This window comes from Sapajus apella, unplaced genomic scaffold, assembly GCF_009761245.1.
Source record: "Sapajus apella isolate SASKATOON/1434 unplaced genomic scaffold, GSC_monkey_1.0 scaffold109, whole genome shotgun sequence".
In the NCBI taxonomy this organism is placed as follows: Eukaryota; Metazoa; Chordata; class Mammalia; order Primates; family Cebidae; genus Sapajus; species Sapajus apella.
The window spans coordinates 1095034-1114222 of NW_022437049.1; the positions used below are offsets into that span (position 1 = coordinate 1095034).

At 49.7% G+C, this 19189-nt stretch overlaps 1 protein-coding gene and 1 non-coding gene across 7 annotated transcripts in view; both read right to left on the reverse strand.

The window, feature by feature from the left end:
- ZBTB7C (zinc finger and BTB domain containing 7C) overlaps window positions 1-19189 on the reverse strand; it is a 367127-nt gene that overhangs the window by 122443 nt on the left and 225495 nt on the right. For 4 of the 6 annotated variants that reach the window (XM_032259402.1, XM_032259401.1, XM_032259399.1 and 1 more), the window contains one exon: window positions 8010-8135. The exons of the other annotated variants lie outside the window; for them this stretch is intronic. In XM_032259402.1, coding sequence (XP_032115293.1) covers window positions 8010-8020 — 11 coding nt within the window. In that variant the 5' untranslated portion in view covers window positions 8021-8135. The remainder of the gene's footprint in view (window positions 1-8009; window positions 8136-19189) is intronic. 6 annotated transcript variants of the gene reach the window in all.
- On the reverse strand, window positions 13276-13382 carry LOC116537382. Its single transcript, XR_004263099.1, has one exon. It is a non-coding gene; the product is annotated as a U6 spliceosomal RNA (small nuclear RNA).

Genomic DNA, 19189 nt, shown 5'->3' on the forward strand with positions numbered 1-19189 from the left:
TAGAACCACCAACTCTGGCCAAGCAGAGATCTGCAGGTGACCTTAGCCCAGCTGCCTTTATGTGGCTTTTGCCTATAACCTGGGAGTTCTCTCTGAGAAGAGCTTTTCAATAAATAAAAGCATTAACAGCAAGAAGAAACATACAAATAATACAGCAACGTAAATAGCATAGAAATAACAAAGAATAATACAGACAATAGGTTTGGTTTTGGACTGAACATGGGAAGGTTGCTATGGGGAAAGGGGTCCAGAAATCTCCTCGGGAACTCACTGGTCCCATAAGGCAATAAGAGCTGCCAGAGCCCACTGACCATGGAGAGTTGAGGAAACAGGGAGACGAACCAACCCCAGCTGGGAACACAGTCAGGTAAGAAGTGGGCTGAGCTTCTTCATGCTTCTCAAAGTGGAGCCCTTCGTGCTTCTCAAAGTGACCGTTTGAAGGTTAATATTATTCTCCCCATTTTACAGATGAGGAAACAGACACCCAGTTGGTTACATTACTTGTCAAAGTGGCAAGAACCTGGCAGTCCCAGCAGAAAGGCAGCACTTAACAGCAGGGACTCCAAGGCAGACTCTGCATCCTGGTTCTGCCATCTCACTGTGTGATGTGATGAGACTAAAACATCTCATTTAGTTTTAGACTAAATGTTTTAGGCTCTCCCTGCCTCAGTTTCCTCATCTGTAAAAGCTGAGTAGATTACCTGAGCCAATATCTGTAAAGTGCTTAGAACAGCCGCTGACATATATCAGGTGCCATGTAAGCATGCTAAAATAAACACATCAACTCCTAGTGCCCGCCTCTGCAACTCCCAAACCAAAATAAGCCAATGGCAAAATGCCACGTGTGTGCCCCATCCTGCGGGAGAAATTCAAAGCCCACTCAGTATCAACTAAGGTGGTCATTTGGGGGTGGAAAGAGGGGATAAGGCTTGAGGCAGGTCGGGGGCAGGCACTTGGCAAACATCCTACATGCCCTGGGTACCGTCCCTTCCTCCTCTCTCTTTAAGGATTTTGCCAAGAAGGAACACATAGGCTGGATAAATCTGTTCCAAGCAGGAACAAAACAGTATCTGGCCTGGACAAACTGACAAGTTAAATATGCCCAGGTTACCACCAGGAGCAAACACTGGCTCCCAGCCCTATTTCTCTTTTTTCTCTTTGCTTTTGGTGGATTTGTTTTGGTGGCTGCCAAAGGTGCCCATCAGGAACGATGGGTGGTTTGCTTTTGGGCAGGGCTGTGAAGATGTCAGGCAAACAAGTTACCTTTCTCATGACTCTGGCCCCTGCAGGCTACTGGATGACCATGGGTCGGAATGGTGCTTCCCGAAGCCACGGGCACATATACACAGGAGTTGGGGCTGGGAGACAGGAGTCCAGCTTCTAGCCCAGCCCTGCCTCTATGGGGCTGTGTGTTCTAGGGCAAATACTTCTCCCTCCCTGGTCCTTACTGTTCTCCTCAGCAAAATGAGGGACATGGAGGGGTAGGGTGGGGGTGATAAACTTGAAAGACGTTTTTGGCTCGCATCTGTGAGTCTGGAGGAAGCATTCTGGGGCCAGAGCTGCAGAATTCTGAATGGCTGTTGGGTGTGCCTACCTTCTCCTGACCCTTGTCTGCAGGATTCAGTTTTGATTATTGATTTGGCAGTGCAGTAGAGTGTCCTATGGCCCTAGCCCAGCCCTGGTAGAAACAGAAGATAGACTCCAAAAGAAGAGGATGGCAAGTGGAGCATGTCAGGCATAGCCTTCTCCACCTCACCGCCCTGTCCATCCATCTCGAGGTTTTGAAGGCACCTGGTTTTACTGATAACCTGGAGTGGGCATAAAGCTGCTGGGGGAAGGGACAGGTTACAGTGGGGCATGAAGCTGATGGCAAGTTCCTGGGCCTCCCCACACACAGTGAGCTTCCCAGAAGAGGGCAGGGGCTGGGGAGATACGGTGTAGGGGAAGGGATGAAGGCCTGGCCAACTGCTCCACTTCCATCTTTCTTAGCCCCTTTCTCAGAGGGGTAGGGAATGCTGAGAGAGTCAAGCCCACTCCTGGCCTCAAGGAGCACAGCCACATTCTGTGTTTTCCTTTTCCAAAGAGATCAGAAGCTTCTGGAAGAGTAGGGGTCATGGCTTATCTTTTTTCTTTTTCCTTTTCTATTCCTATTCTATTTTTCTATTTCTATTCTATTCCTTTTCTATTTTTTTCCTATTCTATTTTATTCACATAAAATACCTGCACATGTGGTAGCTAAGCACACTGACCCTAGAGTCAGACTGCTCTGGTGTGAATCCCAGTGGTCTTCCACTTATCTGACCTCCGTTTCCTTGTCTTTAAAATGGGAAGAATGATAATTCCTACCTCATAGGGATCTTATGAGGATTCAATAAAGCAATACTTATAGGACATTTAGCACAGGGCCTGGCACCTGGAAGGTGGCCAGTGAAAAGGCTTACCAAGATGAATGGAGCTGAATTGCTTCTGCCCAAAATTCATCATCACAAGAAAGTCACATGCATATTCCTTTCTTGCTACTACACATTACATCTGCATTAATTTATTCATCAGCTCTGTGTCCACAGGTGGTGCAAAGATCAATTTACCAAACCAAGCTCAGCTCTCCTAAGTTTCAAATCAGTGAGGTTCCTGAACTTCTACTATATGCAAAATATTATTTTAATCATTCATTTCAGCCTCTTTCTTCTCCAAATACTTTATTAAAATTGGTAATAGTAGCCTGAATGACCTGGATTCCTCCTTTCACTTTTTACCAAAGAGCTGTCCCCCTCCCACATGCCATAGCAGTGTTCACAGACAGCCAATGCCCAGCAGGCAGGACCCCAGAGGCATGAACATTAGGTTCACAGAGCTCTGGGCAGCCCAGAGCCCAGGGGCCTCCCACCCCCAGAAATGCTGGATCTGTGGGGCTGTGGTCTCTTCACACAATGCCTGGCAGGATTGCAGGATGACAAGAACCCCTGCAGGAACAGACGTGCCTTGGTCTTTTGCAACCTGTTCAGATATTGGTTGAGGGTAATGAATGAAAGAGTCACAGCATTAATCGCTCTTATCTGGAGTTGCCAATTTGGCTCATGCTTGGACCCACTTCCAGACCCACAGTCTCCTCCCACACAATGACTGAGCTTGAAGTGACCAAAGATGATGCCAGGCTCCAATGGGGCTCACTGTTGGCCAACTACCCTGGAGAAACATTTTGCTAGCACACTCAGTGGGAAGGAGCTAGAATCCCAAGCACCATGGAAGCCCCACTTCTTCCAAAAGGTGTATTAATCCAGCCCTCTTGTTGGGGGCATGTTCATTCATTTCCCCAGTATTTACTGAGCAACTACTCTGTGCCACACAGGTGCTATGCTAGGTCCCTAACACAGAGCTACTCTAAACTTAAAGCACAGGGTAACAGCAGGCACACTGGGATGAGGAGCTAGGAGGCTGGTCAGAGTTGTGGCTCCGCCATTAACAAGTAGTGTGACCTTGGGCAGGTCGTCATCTCTGGGTCTCAAGGGCCTCATCTATCAAACCCAGGGCTGGGCTGAGGATGCCTATGGTCCAGCTGTTAAAGATCCCAGTTATTTAATCTATTAACTAACATCCCTGATGTATAAATAGTGGCAATCTTGGTCAAAGAGCTCCAAGCTTGCAGAAAACATAAGCTTAGCAGCCTAACAACCTCCCCTTTGGCTCCTGTTTGCTACCTGAAAATGTAAGAACTCACAGCCTCAGGATGAGTGAGAAGCTGCACTGGCTGCAGGGAGAGTCACCTGGAAGGGCAGTGGCACTCTGAGGGGGGGCAGGTGGCCTTCTTGATGTGATATGAGGGAGCCTTGAAAGGCCTCCACTGCCCCAAATATTTCCCCCCGCCCGCTCCCCATAATCTGGGGTCCCGCATCTGGAATTCTACCATTTGAAACAAAAGGTTTTTTTTTTTCTTCCCCCCGCCCCTTGTGGGAGGTTGGGTGGGGGGGCTTTGATTGCAGACATCTTCAAGCAAAATGCACACAGCCATGAAAAAGGTGTGGTTCCCACCCTTTTAAGGTTGCTGGGATCTTCCCTGCCTGCCAGCAGGGGCCTGGCAGCCTGTGGGCCCTGGGTCCCAGAGGCTGGAGGAGGGTGGGACCTAGAAGGGACCCTAAAGGGAGCTAGGGGGAGGAGGGTCTCCAGGACTGACTCAAGATCTCCTTCACCAAGTCCCAGAGGGCTTGGGGGACGGGGCAGGGAAAGACAAAGAGAGAGCATGTGCAAGATTTGAGTTCTCCAGGAGGCTGGGAGTGGGAGAGACCAGGGCAAGAGCCGGTGCCTCCCTTTGGCTAACTGATCCCTTGGAAGAGCCAGCTCAGCCAGCGGAGGAAGGGAGGGCAGGTCAGGAGACAGGGTGGGGCCGGGATGAGAGGAAACTGTAAAACCAACGGGGCGGATTCACGAAAAATTCCCGAGCGTGGTGAGGGTAGAGGGTGCTGGGCAGTACCCCAGTTCGCCAAGCCCATGTTTCTTCAGTTGCCCGGCCTGTTCAGACTGGTTCGCCCACCTTTCCCTCCCTGCCAGCCTGGCTCTCCTGATCTCTGAGAAAGCAGAATCTGGGACGTGAAACAACCACAGCCGCTCTGCCCGGCCACAAGCGCCCCGCACTCGGGGCCCGCCCGCAGCCCCCTTCCCGGGCGCCCTGCCCCGAGCCCCGCCCGCTCCCTCCCCTCGGTGCCCCAGTGGCCGCTCTCTCCTCCCGCGGAGCCCTCGCCCTCCTCCCCTGCACCCCTCCCTCCGCGCGCCCCTCCTGGCGGCCGCAGCCTGTTTCCCCGGCCTCTCCTCCGCATTCTCACACCGCTCCAGCCTGATATCCCCACCCACTCGCCTCCCCGGGAGGCCGCGGCTCGGCGCGGCGCCGCCTCTACCCACTGTTACCCGGTTACGGCCAGGGAGGCCGGCGCCTCCTCGAGCGGGCAGGACCGCACTGACCCCGCAGGGGGCGAGGCGGGGCTGAGAGGGGTGAAAGCAGAGGCGGCCCCCTGCCGCCGCCGGCCGCCCACCCACCCCCAGGCAGGGCTTCGTGCCAGGCCCGGCTGCAGCTATCAGCTGGGTGGAGGGCAGTGCCAGCTGCAGGCGTCCCCGAGACGCAAACACCACCCCAGGCCCCAGCCTCCTTCCCTGGCAGCCTTCTACCTTCTACGGGAAACAGAGCCCCGGGGAGCTAAAAGAGGAATCCAGCAACAAGAGGGAGGCAGGGGTTCCACCTCAGAGGCAGGGCGGCACTGAAGCCCAGCTCACTACCTGCTGGATGACCTTGGGCAAACGACTTCTCTAGGCCTCAGCTGTTGCATCTGTAAAATTGAGATAATAATAGTATTCACCTCACTAAGTGTTTCATTTTGGTGCCTGGCACATAATAGGGACTTCATAGATAGTAGTTATTATTATTACCTCTTCCCTGACATCTGGGGTTTGGCAGAGGGCTGTCTAGGCTGCTCGGTCATGAAGGGTCTGTTAAGCACCTATGTGCAAGGGAGGTCACTTGGTGTGGTGGAGTCTTGGAGTTAGATGTGGGGTTGAATCCTGGCCCTTTCACTTCATAGCTGGGTGTGACCTTGTAAAAGGTCTTTCTCCTCCCCCAGCTGAAGCTCCCCCACAGTACGGACCGTCATGCCCATCTTCCAGGGCCAATGCTGGATTGAATGAGAATGTACAGTGTCCAGGGCAGTTCTCAGCACACAATAGTGCCTCTCAGTAAATAAGAGACGCAAGATGGAGAGGGCAGGCTCAGTTTCTGCTACAGAAGAGCTCTAAGGAGGTAAGACCTATGGGAGAAAAATGCCACTGAGGAGATGAACATTCAGTGCTGAGCATGAAGTCAGTGGGAAGGGCTGACGGTCTACGAGACTGAAAATGCTAAGAGTGGGATCTCAGGCACCGGTGGGGGATGTTTCCTAATGGGGCCCGTGGGTCCTCAGTAAAGCAGCAGCCACTGGGGCCTGAGAAGGGATGTAGGGGTGCTGGAATGACTGATGTCACCGTCTGCTTCATTGGAGAGGCCCCAAAGATGGCTTGGCCATCTCCCTCCCATCCTGACCGGAGAAAGGAATGAAAAGGACAGTTGGAAAATCAGCCCTGAGCAAAATCTCCGCCCTTTATAATGACTGTGAATGTGGTGGGGCATGAGCACGGTCCTGGACTGTGGCTGCGTGACTCTGAAGCTGGGTTCCCTCATGTATAAAATAATGGCCTGGCCAGATGCCTTCTAGGCCCCTGAGCTCCTCCCTTTTTGAAAGCAATGCTTGCTCTGATCCATAGGAATGTTGGGAGAAGCCACACATGCAGGGCCCATCATCAATCCCATCACCCATTCCATGAACAGGCTGGGTGCCCTCTTGAATGAAATGGAAATGGAGTGAGGCTTAACAGTGGGACAGGCTCCCCCAAGCAGTCCGGGAAGACCAGCCGCCCCACTGAACGTGTGTGACTCTGAGAGCTGGAATCAGCCCATCCAGCAGATGTCCAGCCCTCTTACTTACAAAGAAACAAGGCCCAGTGAAAGGACTTGCCCAAGTTCATGTGTCTCTTGAGAGGCAGAGCCGCCTTTCAATCCACTGCACCATATTGCTTCAATTAATTTCATTAACAGTGACAAAAAACCAGTAAGCTGGTGACCAAGGCCAACTAAAGTCTCTTTGAGTCCATTTCATGAAAGCAAAATGGAAATCCCTTAGCTTCACTCCCAGATAAGAAAGTTCTTTGGGAAGTGAGAACACTCCAAGCAGCCCAAGACCCGCCATAAACACTGTCCGAAGCTGGAGGGGTTAACTAGGTGGGCAGTTGGCGGCCGCTCCTGCCAGGTTAGAGGGGATTTGCCTTTGTGATCAGCACTGCAGTCTCCATGAAGACAGTCCAAGGACACTGGGCTCTGAGCACTAATATGCATTTTTATTCTACAATAATTTTCATACTGAGTTCAAGAGGCACCAGCTCCAAGTACATAAAACCAAATCAAATTAAATTAATTGATTTTATTGAAACCTGCTGCAGTTGTATTCAAGCCCACAGCCAGGGGCATGCCCCTCGTGAAATACCAAAGGGGCTTTTGAAATAATTAAATTAATCACACCCTGGGTTATGCACAAGGGCTTGCTCCTGGACTCACAGGCAGGCACGTTCCCGGTCCCAGCACAGAGCAGGAGAGGAGCATGTGGCTGCAACACAATCACACAATGTGGTGCTGCGTAGGGGAGCTGAAGACTCAGACTTCTCATTCCAGGGTAAGCCTTTGTTCATGCTCTTTTGGCAAACATGCACATACACACACTTACGCTCACTCATACACAGTCACAGCACCACTCACACTCACACACACATGTACATACCCATACGTATTCATCTGTTAGAATTCCCTTCTCTCTCCCTGCCTACCCGTGGTTCAGATCAAGTGCTCTCCTCCTCCTCCTCCTGATCTTCCTTCTTTAACCCACCAGGACCCCTCCAGCACGCGGAAGATGCTACTTTCATGTTGGCTATTGTTTCATAAGCACCTTTTTGCATCTCTAAGTAAAGGCTAGTAAGCCCCTTGAATACAGAGAATGGGCCTCCTTGCCTTCCCTGGATCTCTCAGAAAACTCAGTATAACCTAGAGTGTGAAGAATTTTTAAGTGCTGTGCACTTGGAAGGAGCTCCAGACATTTATTAAGCACCTACTGTGTGCTAGATACTGTTCAGGTGACTTTAGACATATTAACTCATTTAGTCCTCACCATGGGTCCCCAACCCCCGTATCCAACCAAGTTGGGATTGCTGTTGTTCTTATTTTACAAATGAAAATAGAGAGACATAGAAAGGTCAAGTAGCTTGCCTAGGTTACCCAGCTGGCAAAGGGAGCAAGGGTAGATTACTTCTTAGGAAATCATAAAGCAAAAAAATTCTATACATTCTGTTGCTGATCAAGAGGTGGATCACCTTCTGCTTGAACACATTCCCACCAACAAGTATGGGTACAAAATCCTAGCATTACAGGTGGAAGGGACGCTCACCAACCCTTCATTTTACAGAGGAGGAAGTTTGCAGTCCAGGAAGGGGAGGGTTCTTGTCCAAGGTCACAAAGCAATTTAGAGGAGAGCTCCTGGCCTCCTGTGGCCCACAGCTCAGAGAAGCTCTGCCTGGGAGAAATGTTACTGATTATTCCAGTTCCTTGTGCATCCAGATTTAAGAAAACACTCCGACATAGCCCATCCTTCAGAGACGATGAGGGTCCAGTGATGAACAAGAATTGCCCTGCAGAGCTGCCCATACTCTGTGGCCCAGGTCCTCCTCTGTATTCCCGGAGCAGACCTGGGCAGAGTGAGAGGACCTGGCCTTGTTAGGGATCAGACCCCCAAACTGTGGCCTCATCAGCACCTGGTCTTGTCCTTGTTTTAAACTGCTGGGACACCTTCAAAGACAAAGCTTGTCACTCTGTCCCTGTTGTGCTATGAGCTTTCAAAAGCCCCTGCCCCTCACTGCCCGGCCCCCCAGTCTGTGCTCCTTCCACACCTCTCCCATTACCAAATGCTATGCCCTCAAGGTTAACTTCAAAATAGAGCCCTGGACTCCAGCCAACAAGAATCTCCTCCCTGGCTCTGAGAACTTGAGCTGCTTAATAGGAATGGGGAACTTGAACATTGTAACCATGACAGCCCCTCTTTGCAGGGTTTGCACAGCTCTGTCACAAGCACACATATTCTCTGCCACATAAGCCTCATTTTCCGGATGAGGAAACTCAGGTAAAGGGTGGTAAGAGGCCTGGAGGCCAAGCTAGTAGGGCCTGGATTCAAAGCTGGATCTTTCTTTCCCTCTTTTTAAAATGACCAACTATTCTTATTAATAGTGTAGCATGCTGGCCGGGCGAGGTGGCTCACGCCTGTAATCCCAGCACTTTGGGAGGCCAAGGTGGGCATATCACTTGAGGCCAGGAGTTTGAGACTAGCCTGGCCAATATGGTGAAATCCTGTCTCTACTAAAAACATAAAAATTAGCTGGGCTTGGTGGCGCACACCTGTAATCCCAGCTACTGAGGAGGTTGAGGCTGAAGAATCGCTTGAACCCGAGAGGTGGAGGTTGCAGTGAGCCCACGCCACTGCACTCCAGCCTGGGCAACAGAGCCAGACTGCATCTCAAAAAAAATTAAAAAATTAGTATGGCATGCCTGTCTGGCACACTGCACACTGCATTATACATTTTTCCCAGATTTTTTGACTGAACTCTTTGATTGCTTCTTTATAGGAGAATAATTTTTTAGATTGTGGTAAATGTTTATACTTACATATGTATAACATAAATGTTGCTATTTTAACCATTTTAAGGCAAAATTCAGTGGCATTAAGTACATTCACAGTGTTGTACAACTATCACCACTATTTCCAAAACTTTTTCATTATCCCAAACAAAACCTTAACTGTTAAGCAATAACTTTCCAACATTCCCCTCCTCTGAATCTTGGTAACTGCTAATCTACTTTTCATCTCTGAGAATTTGCTGCTTCTATTTATTTGTTTATTTTTGAAGAAATAAGAACCCTGGGTAGGAGGAACCTGCCTATCATAGATGCTTCATAGAAGAGGCAGAACACAATGTCTTGCTGCCCTTTGTGTCTGCAGAGCCCATTCTCTTCACCAGGAAGCTGGACTCCTCAGCTTCTCAGACCCTTGGTTTCTCCCCACCTCCCTCCCGGGGATGCCGTGGGGGTAGGAGTCCTGACATGAGTGATGTCATCGCAGGGAGGGCCAGTCCTGCAGAAGCTCAGGGTCCCGATCATGTGCAGGTAGAGGCACCTGGCCTAGTCCTGAGCATTACTGACAGGACCAATGAAGCAGTGTTTTAAGGGGAAAGCAAAAGGAGTTTCCAGCAGGGAGGTGGGTCAGGGAGTGACCCCCAAAGCGTCCAGGGCCTGGGCACTACACTGCCACAGGCAGCCAGGGTCGAGCCTTGGATGAACCATATTGGGCACATTTGGTGATGGTTTTGCTGAAGTGGGCCTGGAAGCTGTTGTCCACACTGGAACAAGGCTCTGGTACCTATTGGGCGCCTCCTGAGCTAAAAAGTGGATCCGTTATGACATCCTTACTGGATGGGAGGGAAGCTCTTGAGGCTATTTCCCCCATCGCAGCCCCAAGTCCCAGGAAAAGGCCTCTTCCTCTTCCTCTGACCTCAATCTCAGTTGAAAGCACACGGCAGAGCCAGCTCAGCCCTGCCCCTCTCTGGTCCTCAGAACCTCGTGCCACCCTTATACCCGAGCTGTCTGTGCTGGTTCTCTGCACAATGGCCATCTGAAGGTAGTCCTGTGTCTGGTCCTTCCTTGGCCAGAGGCAATGTCCAAACCCTCCCTGCACCCTTCCAGGCCTCCCGCCCACTCCTGAATCTCTACTTTGAAAGCTTTCCACAGACAAGCGATCTCTCCAGGCCACAGCCGCCCTTACTTCCCCTCTCAGTCCAACCTGCCCCTCCCACAGGCCCCAGCCTACCCATTTCCTCTGCCCTTTTCACCCTTTGGCGCCAGAACTCAGCTATTCTGAGCTTTGGCCCAGCTCTTTCCTCCTTCCAGCTGCTCCTGTGCTGGGGCCTCCATCTCTTGCCTTTTCTCTTTGGAGTTAACTGTTACTCAGCCCTGTGTGCCAACAAAGAAAATGTACCCTGAAAACCTGTGGCACTAAGATCTGGGGGACATCAAAGGCAGCCAGACTCAGCACAGACCTAACACTTGAGTAACCTATTCGGAAATGTTAAATGCAGGCCACTGCATTGCTCGGTCGTGTGTGTGTGTGTGTGTGTGTGTGTGTGTGTGTGCGCGCACCAAGGTCCTTCCAAGAAGCTTTTCAAAGCAATCTTTCTCCCCCTTGCCAGAAACAATGAATTAGTGAGGATGAGCCCAAACAGGATTAATAGTCCTTTTCTGATTACCCAAGTTTCTTGTTTCTTGTATAACACAGCAGCCACAGGGTTTCCAGGTTTCTTTGAGAAGATGCTAGGGCAAGGAGTGCAGAGCTGATAAAATTACACTGAACGGTGTGTTTGAAAAGATCATTTTCTGTATTCAGATCTGTGAGAAGTTTTGCATAAGAGCAGCAACAGTCGGAAAAAGGTGCCTGCCCACATAAAACAGTTTTAGTAGGATTTCAGATCCCTTTCAGTGTGTGGGGAAGAGACAGGGGAGGGGAAAGGACTACCAAAAGGAAAAACAAGTCCACATGCTTTGATTTGGCCTTGGTGACCAGGACAACTCATTCTGAGGGTGCCACAGTCAATATTCAGTTCACTGAGCTTATTATCAGGCTCCAACTCATTGGGAACAAAGGGCAGAGCTTGGCAAGAGCCCAGGTCTACATGAAGGTTCATGGTGAGGCCCAGGCTGATTAAGCTGTCCTGGGCCTTTTAGTCAGAGGCTCCCAGCAAAGAGGTCCTTGGAAAAGGTTTACTTGCTGCAAGACAACCTCCTGGGATCCCTGCACCAAAGTTTTCAGATCTGGAAACGCAAATTTTTGTTTGACAAATATATGGTTGATGTGCAGGTTCTTCTAAACATGACACAAAAACCGCAAGTTATAAGGGGGAAAAGTGATGGATTTGATTACAAAAATACCACAATCCATGTTAAAAAACAGACTGGGAGAAAACACTGCATTATATGTTGTAGACATAGGTTTAAATCTATAATACAACATATTAAATGTATAATATACATCAATAAGGAAGAACATGAAATATAAATGTCCACTAAAATGATTTAAATTGCTCAATCTCACCAATGATTTTTATTAATAAAGTATAAACACCAATTCTTAGATGCCTATGAAGAAATGGGGAAGGCAGATCTTGTAGATAAGGGACATTAGATTAAAGAGCTAGAAGACTTGAAGGCTTATCACCTGTCCTGTAAGACTCAACAAATCATCTTCCATTTGGGGGACAATTTCCTATTTTATATTTTAGTGGAAGTTGCATAAAGGATAATATTGGTGTTGTGTCTCTTGCATCAGGCATAAACATGGCTTCTTATACCTACCCCCTTCCTCAGGGCAGCTCAGAACACTTACCACACCTTTCTCCTTGACCCTCACCCCTCTGGAAGATTAGAAGCAGAAGATTTATTGGATCAACTTCTCAGCTGTGGAATCTGAACAAACAGAAGGGAAGTGGCTGAGGTAAGATACCCCCAGCAGCCCTTGGTGAATGTTGCAACTGGTCCGGGGCATTTGCCCTGTCCCGAAGTGGGCCTATGTGAACCATAGGGTCTGCTGTCCAGATGGCTGCAGGGGGGATGGGGAGAAGACAAGGGCTACTCAAGAGAAAGGTGAGATGTAAGAAAGTGCACTGACTTTATTTTCAGGCAACCTTGGGTTGGCATTCTATCTCTGCCTACTGTACGCTGCTGTGTGCTTTATCCTATCTTTTTGCATCCTGGGTTCCTCTTCCATAAAATGAGCACAGTACTCCTCACCTCTCAGTCCCTTTGCCTTGCCATTGTTCTTACCACTCAGTTGGATGTATTCCAGAGACAGCCTTACTCTGCTGTTACTTAACGGTTTCACCTCCCCAAACTAGATCACATGACGTCCATGTGTCCCTGGAGAGGTCAGGGACCCCAGGGAGCTGATAGCACTGGGGCCCTGCCATCTTCACTTTTGAACTCACAGTACCTGGCACACTTTGTTGCACATGGAAGGTACAAAATAATATCTACAGAATGAATGAAGGAAACTATGGATGAGGGAGCTGAGGGTCAGAAAGGCGAAGAGTCCTGTTACAGGCTATATGGCCCATGAACACCTGGCAAGCACTGTGCAGTCTACTTTCTTCTTTATCATGGGCAAATGGAGAGGAGAAAACGCAGCCAAGCATACTGGCTCAGGAAGTCTCATGTTTGCCAGGGAAAGTCCCATTTTACATATGTTTTCCCTTATGATTATAGTAATGCCCACTTTCACTATCAGAAGTGTCCTTTTGTTGTTGTTGCTTTTTCTTAAAAATATAGACTGCTAGGCTGGGCGCAGTGGCTCATACCTGTAATCCCAGCACTTTGGGAGGCCAAGGTGGGCAGATCACGAGGTCAAGAGATTGAGACCATCCTGGCCAACATGGTGAAACCCTGTCTCTATTTAAAATACTGAAATTAGCTGGGCATGGTGGCACACACCTGTAGTCCCAGCTACTTGGAAAGCTGAGGCAGGAGAATCACTTGAACCCAGGAGGTAGACGTTGCAGTGAGCTGAGATCGTGCCACTGCACTCCAGCCTGGGCTACAGAGCAAGACTCTGTCTCGAAGAAAAAAATATGGACTGCTTCACGAATTTGTGTGTCATCCTTGCGAAGGGGCCATGCTAATCTTCCCTGTGTCATTCCTATTCTAGTATATGTGCTTCCGAAGCGAGCACAAACATGTCCCATTTTTGATGATAAAGTCTCTGTTCTCTCTGTTATGACGAGAGTGGAGCAAAGGTCTCTGTGTTTCTCTGACTCCATCTACTCTCCCACCCCTCACCTCTCCTGACCTGCCAGAAACACAATTAAAATGTCACTCCATTATCTATCCATTGAAAACCACACTTGAACTGCATTCCCCGCAAAGGCCACCTTTCCCCAGCAAAATATGCCTCAAGGGTGCTCTCATGCCTATGCAATGGGGTGACAGGGTTCCCAGCTGCTTAACTGCTTTCCACTGTATCACCAGCAAGTGGACTAAAGACCTGCCTCAACATTCTTAGTGTGCTGGATAATGATGGACGCCTGCTTGCCAGGCCTGTGCCAAAGAAGCCCTCTACCCACGCCCCACTGGCTAACTAGTATCCGGCTTCCCTATTCTGCAGTGGGGCATCTGGGTCAGAACAGACACTCACCCATCACAGCTCCTGGGGGGCCTGGCAGCCTCTCCACAGAAGGATGCGCAGGCTGAGATAAGAGTTGGGGTTCTGAGATCCACCCACCTGGAGAAATGCTGGATTTGAGAGGAGGCAGAGAGGCATCATGAGCACAGTCAAACTTCCCACCCAGGGAAGCTCACCAAACCAGGGGCAGCCTCAGGGATGAGCATTTTCAGACATGTTCAGGAAGGCATGGCTGGGATGTTGGATTAGGGGATGGGACCAGCCCTCCCACTGGTCCTCAGACCTTTAAAGGTGGCCAGGAGAAGAAAAAGAGCCACTGACACCTTAACAGAGTAAGCAGGTACTCTTGGGGGAGCCCCCCCACACCTCTGAAGTCATTCAAATCCTGGGGTTCCACAGGTGCCTCTCCCAGAGCCTTCCTCAGTTCACTTATCTCACTAGGCCCACCCCACTCCTCTGCACGCATCCCCTATGCACTAGATAACAGAGACCCTCCCCCCCATCCCTGTATGACTGTAGAGGCCTCTGTGGTTGTCGTCCAGGCCTTTCATGGGAGTGTGGTGCCTTCCCCAGGACTAGCCCTCCCCCCGCCCCACAGGGCAGGGACCCCTCACTTTCTGATCCCATAAGGAGCTGTGCCCTGGGTTCTGCCTGCAGCATACACTCAACTGTCTCTTACCAGCTGCCTACCTGAAAATGGGGCATTAGAATCTGGAACCTGAGGTTGGCAGGTCCCAGTCTGCTAGGCCTGGACCCAGAAACTCCCTTGGCAGTAGAAGAAGGCACCAGGTCTCACTTAAGTCTTTCCCTGGCCCTGTCTGAGCCCTGGAGCTCTGTCCAGTGCTCCCAGGCCTGGCCCCAAGTTAAACAAGAGGACAAAGCCCAGCTCATGATTTCTCCCGAGAGCTGACTGACACCTATTTTCCCTAAAGGAGGAACCCAGGCTGGCTTTGCCAATCTCAGCCGATCCTGGAGAGCAATAGGCATGCCACATCAGGCACTCTTTGAGGTCAGGAGCTCAGCCCTCTGTTTCTTTTGAATTCCTCTCCCCTTCCAGCCCTCACTTCCCTTACCTAGGCCAGGCCCTTAACTCTGGGAAGAATATCTCAGGAATCATCCATCACCAGATTCTAGGAGCTGATCTCAGCAACTACGTGGCTGGAAGGGGCCTGGAAAATCCACTGTGCCCATAATGGGAATGACCATTGGTGCCTGGAGGGAAGGGCTGCTGTACCCATCCCTGGAGCCCCAGCGCCAGCAGAGCCTAGGCAGAGGGCTGTCAACAGAGGCTTCTGGAACTGTGCTGGTGTCTTAGCTTGCTGACCCCCTGGCTGCCCTGGAGGCTGGCCTAGAGCAGGCACATAGTAGGCATCTGTGAATGAAGCAACAGGTACCTCCTGGGTCCCAGGTCCTGGGCTGGGCACTCTGACTGCTTTATGTGGGCAACAGCCCAGCAAGGTAGATACCATTATCCCATTATTTCTCATCTCAATGGATGAGAAAATAGAGGCTCAGACAATTTAAGTGGCTTCCCTGAGGCCACTTGGCAAGTATCATGCCAGACTCCAAGCTTACTCGTTCCAGTCTCTGAAGACTGTGGTCTTTCCATTTTCATGTCAGTCACTCAATCTACATATTTGGGGATTTCAAAGAATAAGAAGTGGCTCTAGCTCTTGGGTAGTTCATACTGAAAGAGGCAGACAGTTTTGTTCACAGCTACCTGGGACAAAAAACAGATGTGGCAAGACCTGCCCATAAAGTTGAAACCTACTGTGTAGGCTGCAGGCAGAGGGAGAAGGTCAGTCTTCCTCTGGAGTTTGAGAAAGGTATGTGGGAAGAGGTGGCAGTGGATTCTGCCACGGACAGGAAGGACATGGTGAGGCTGAGGATGCGTTGAGGATGGATTTTAAGCAGCACCCCCTGTTGGTAAGAAGGGTCTGCATCAGGGGCTTCCCAGTGCCCTTAAATGTCATGATGGCCTGTTGGGCAGCCACTTGTACAGCCTGGTGGAGGAGGCAGGGGTGCAGGGAGGGCTGGTGGCTGGGAATTTGCCCAGGACCCATTAGGTTTCTCAGCAGGAGCTGCCGGCCTGAAGGGGGTGAGGGGGAGTGGGGGTTGGGAATTGGAGCAGAGTCTGCGTGCCCTGCCTCCATGAATGTGTCTGGGAGACTCAGGTGACCTCCTGGCCTCTATCAGCGGGAGCCAGGGAAGAGGCAGAGCAGCGAGCTCTGAAGGATGCACCCGCCACATCACTGCAAACGTATTTCCCCACATACTCGACTGGTGTGACCCATGGGGGCACAGGGAATGGGCTTCACTGGGCTGGGAGCTGAGGGCAATGACAGCCCTCAGGTCCTTGGGCAGCCCCTCCCTCAGGGAGGTGGCCTGGGTGGAAAGGGCCTTGGACTTGCTGCTCTATCCCAGGCCAGCCTGCCACAGTGGGGGTGGGAAGGGCCGCCTGGTCCTGTCTGCTTCTCGCATTTTCTGCTTTCGAGGTCAGCACGGTTCAGAGAGGACATTCACAGGCTGTGGGGAAGGCCTCCTGCAGAGACAGAGGAGTGCAGGCGCTGTCTAGAAGGTGGTGGGAGGGGAGTGGGGCGGAAGGGGAGCCTCTGGCACAGCCATGAACTCACTGTGAGCCAGGAACCCACTGCAGAGCCTTCCCAGGCCTTGGTTTCTGTTCTGAGAATGGAGGCCTTGGAGAAACTGCGAGCTCCGACTTTCCTCTAGTCCTTGAACATGCTGTCTTCCTCCTCCCAAGATGCTTCCAGATAGGAGTGGACAGTTCGTCTACTTTAAGTTTTGTTAGCTTTCTATTCCTACATTGTAATTTGAACAGTCCTGCTTTGTTTAGGATGTTAGACCCAAAGCCTGATTGGGAAAATCAGTGGATCCCCTCAAAGTCCAGGAAACCCTGATGATTAAGCTTCCCCTCCACACCAGGCCCCATGCCAACTGAAAAGGTTTATGCAGATTATCTCATTTAATCTGGACATCAACTCTGGGAAGTGGCTGTTACCATCCTCATTTCCCTCAGTTTGTCATCATTTCTTAAAGTCCTGCAGTGGTTTCCCAGAACCTTCAGGATAAAATCCAAACTCCTCCCAGCCCACCTTTCTAGTACCACACCACTCCTGACTGGGCCAGTTCCCTCATGGACGGACTGCTTCTCCCACTCACAGTCTCAGGCTCTGTGATACGCCCCCACTTCCCATCCATTCAACTTGTATCTTTCCAAGGCCTGGCAAGTCCTTCTTCTCCCCAAGGAAGAGTAGGCAGCAGCGGGAGGCAGGTGAGGCCCTAGGGCGGCACACTTTAGGAGGCACTCGCTGCAGGTGCCAGGCCTGCACTTGCATGCCCCTCAGAGTGAGCAGCTCCTTAAATTTTACACTGAGTGCCTCATTTGCCTCATCCTAGTCCTGGTCCTGCCCCAGAGTCTCAATGCCCAACCCAAAGGACCTCTCCCTCCTCCAAAGTCCACAGCCCTCCCTGTGGGTCCTGTCACTGCACTGTGTCCCAAGGACTGGTCTTGATGCCTCGTGTGAATGTCCATCACTACAGGACAGTGACCAGTTGTCCCCTCTCCCCATCCTAAAATCAACAGGGCTTGCTCCAACTTCTAAATGGGCTGCCCCTCTGCCCTCCTCTGTCCTTCATCCCATCAGCCTGGGATTCTAATTCATCTTTGAGAATCTATATGAAAATTATGGTTTAGCATTGTATAGCCATAAAAATTATGGTTCCACATGGGTGAATTCTTCTATAACCTGGCTGTAAGAAGAAAAGACTGGATAGTTTGACTATTCGTTTGAATCTATATGACAAATCCCATAAGTAAAGTCACAGCAAATGATAAACGGAGAGGAAACATTTGTCACATATATCATAGACAAAGGGCTAAGATCACTAGTATATAAAAGAGTCTTAAAAATTGAGGAACAAAGAACCAAAAACCCAATAGAAAATGGACAAAAGAGACAATTCACACAAAGTGACATTAAAAAGGTCATTAAACATATGAAAAAATGTTCAGCTTCACTCATAATAAAACAAATGAAAACTAAAATTACACTGAGATACCATTTCTTACCAATGAAATTAGCAAGAATTCAAAAACTTGACAGTAGCCTCTGTTGGCAAGGTTGTGGGAAAATAGGATCGCAAACTGACACAACCCCATGGAGGGGAATCTGGCAACAACTAACAAAACTATATCCTCTTCAACTTGAAAATCCCATTTTTAGAACCCCAGCCATATGAAACACACATGCACAAGCATTGTAGCATTATTTGTAATTGCAAAATATGACAAGCTACCCAAGTGGTCATCTGCAAGAGATTAAGTGAACAAACCATGATATGTACACACCATGGAGTATTATGCTGCTGTAAAAAGGAGTGAGGAAGACCGCCATGGACTGATATGAAGTGATTGCCAGGATATATTATTGAATGAATAAAGTAAAATGTAAATATGTCTAAATCTTTATCTATCTACCTACCTATCTATATATAGAATGCTACCTTTTCTGTAAGAAAGAAGGGGAAATAAGACAACATATAATTTTGCGCTCTTAACACAAATAAATAAATGTGTAAGCAGAAAACAATTAAATTGGTTACCTATAAGGAAGCAATGGGCTACAGAGTAGAGTGACGTATCTCCAACTATGTGTGTGTAAGAGAGAACACAAATGATAAAGCAAGTGCTGTAAATGTGAACAGCAGGTGAATCTGAGACATAAGAATATACAGGTATTGACTTACCACCTATGCAACTTACGACCATTCGACTTTACAACCACAATCGCTAGCCACGACTGCTCCGCATCTGGCAGCGCAAACGTTGCCCAGCTGGGCGTATGACAGTGCGGACCAGCTTCCGGCAGCACTACCATCTCCGCGTGCACCATTTCAACGGTACATATAGCCTACTCAACTTACGACCAAATCATGTTATGACCAGTCCGTGGTCATGACCGTGGTCGTAAGTCGAGCACTAGCTGTAAGGGTATTCTTTGGATTACTTTTATGTTTGTAGTTCTCTGTAATTTAAATTTTTTCCCAAATAAAAAATGTAAATGTATGTTCCAACATTTGAAAGATACTCTCTGTAGGAGTGGACTCGCCTCAGCCAGGGTTCTGCCAGCAGGCAGCCAGGCCAGGGAGGAGTTCCTAATCAAACCCATTTGGGTTCAGTGTGTGGCCTTGGAGAAGTGACTTGATCTCTCACGCCTCTGCTCCCTTCTCTGGGGCTATACCCACCTCATGGTCTTGGGACAATGAAAAGAGATGATGCCTGCAAGTGCTTGGCCTAGGCCCCACATAGGGTGGGCTGGATCTACTGGAGCGATCCC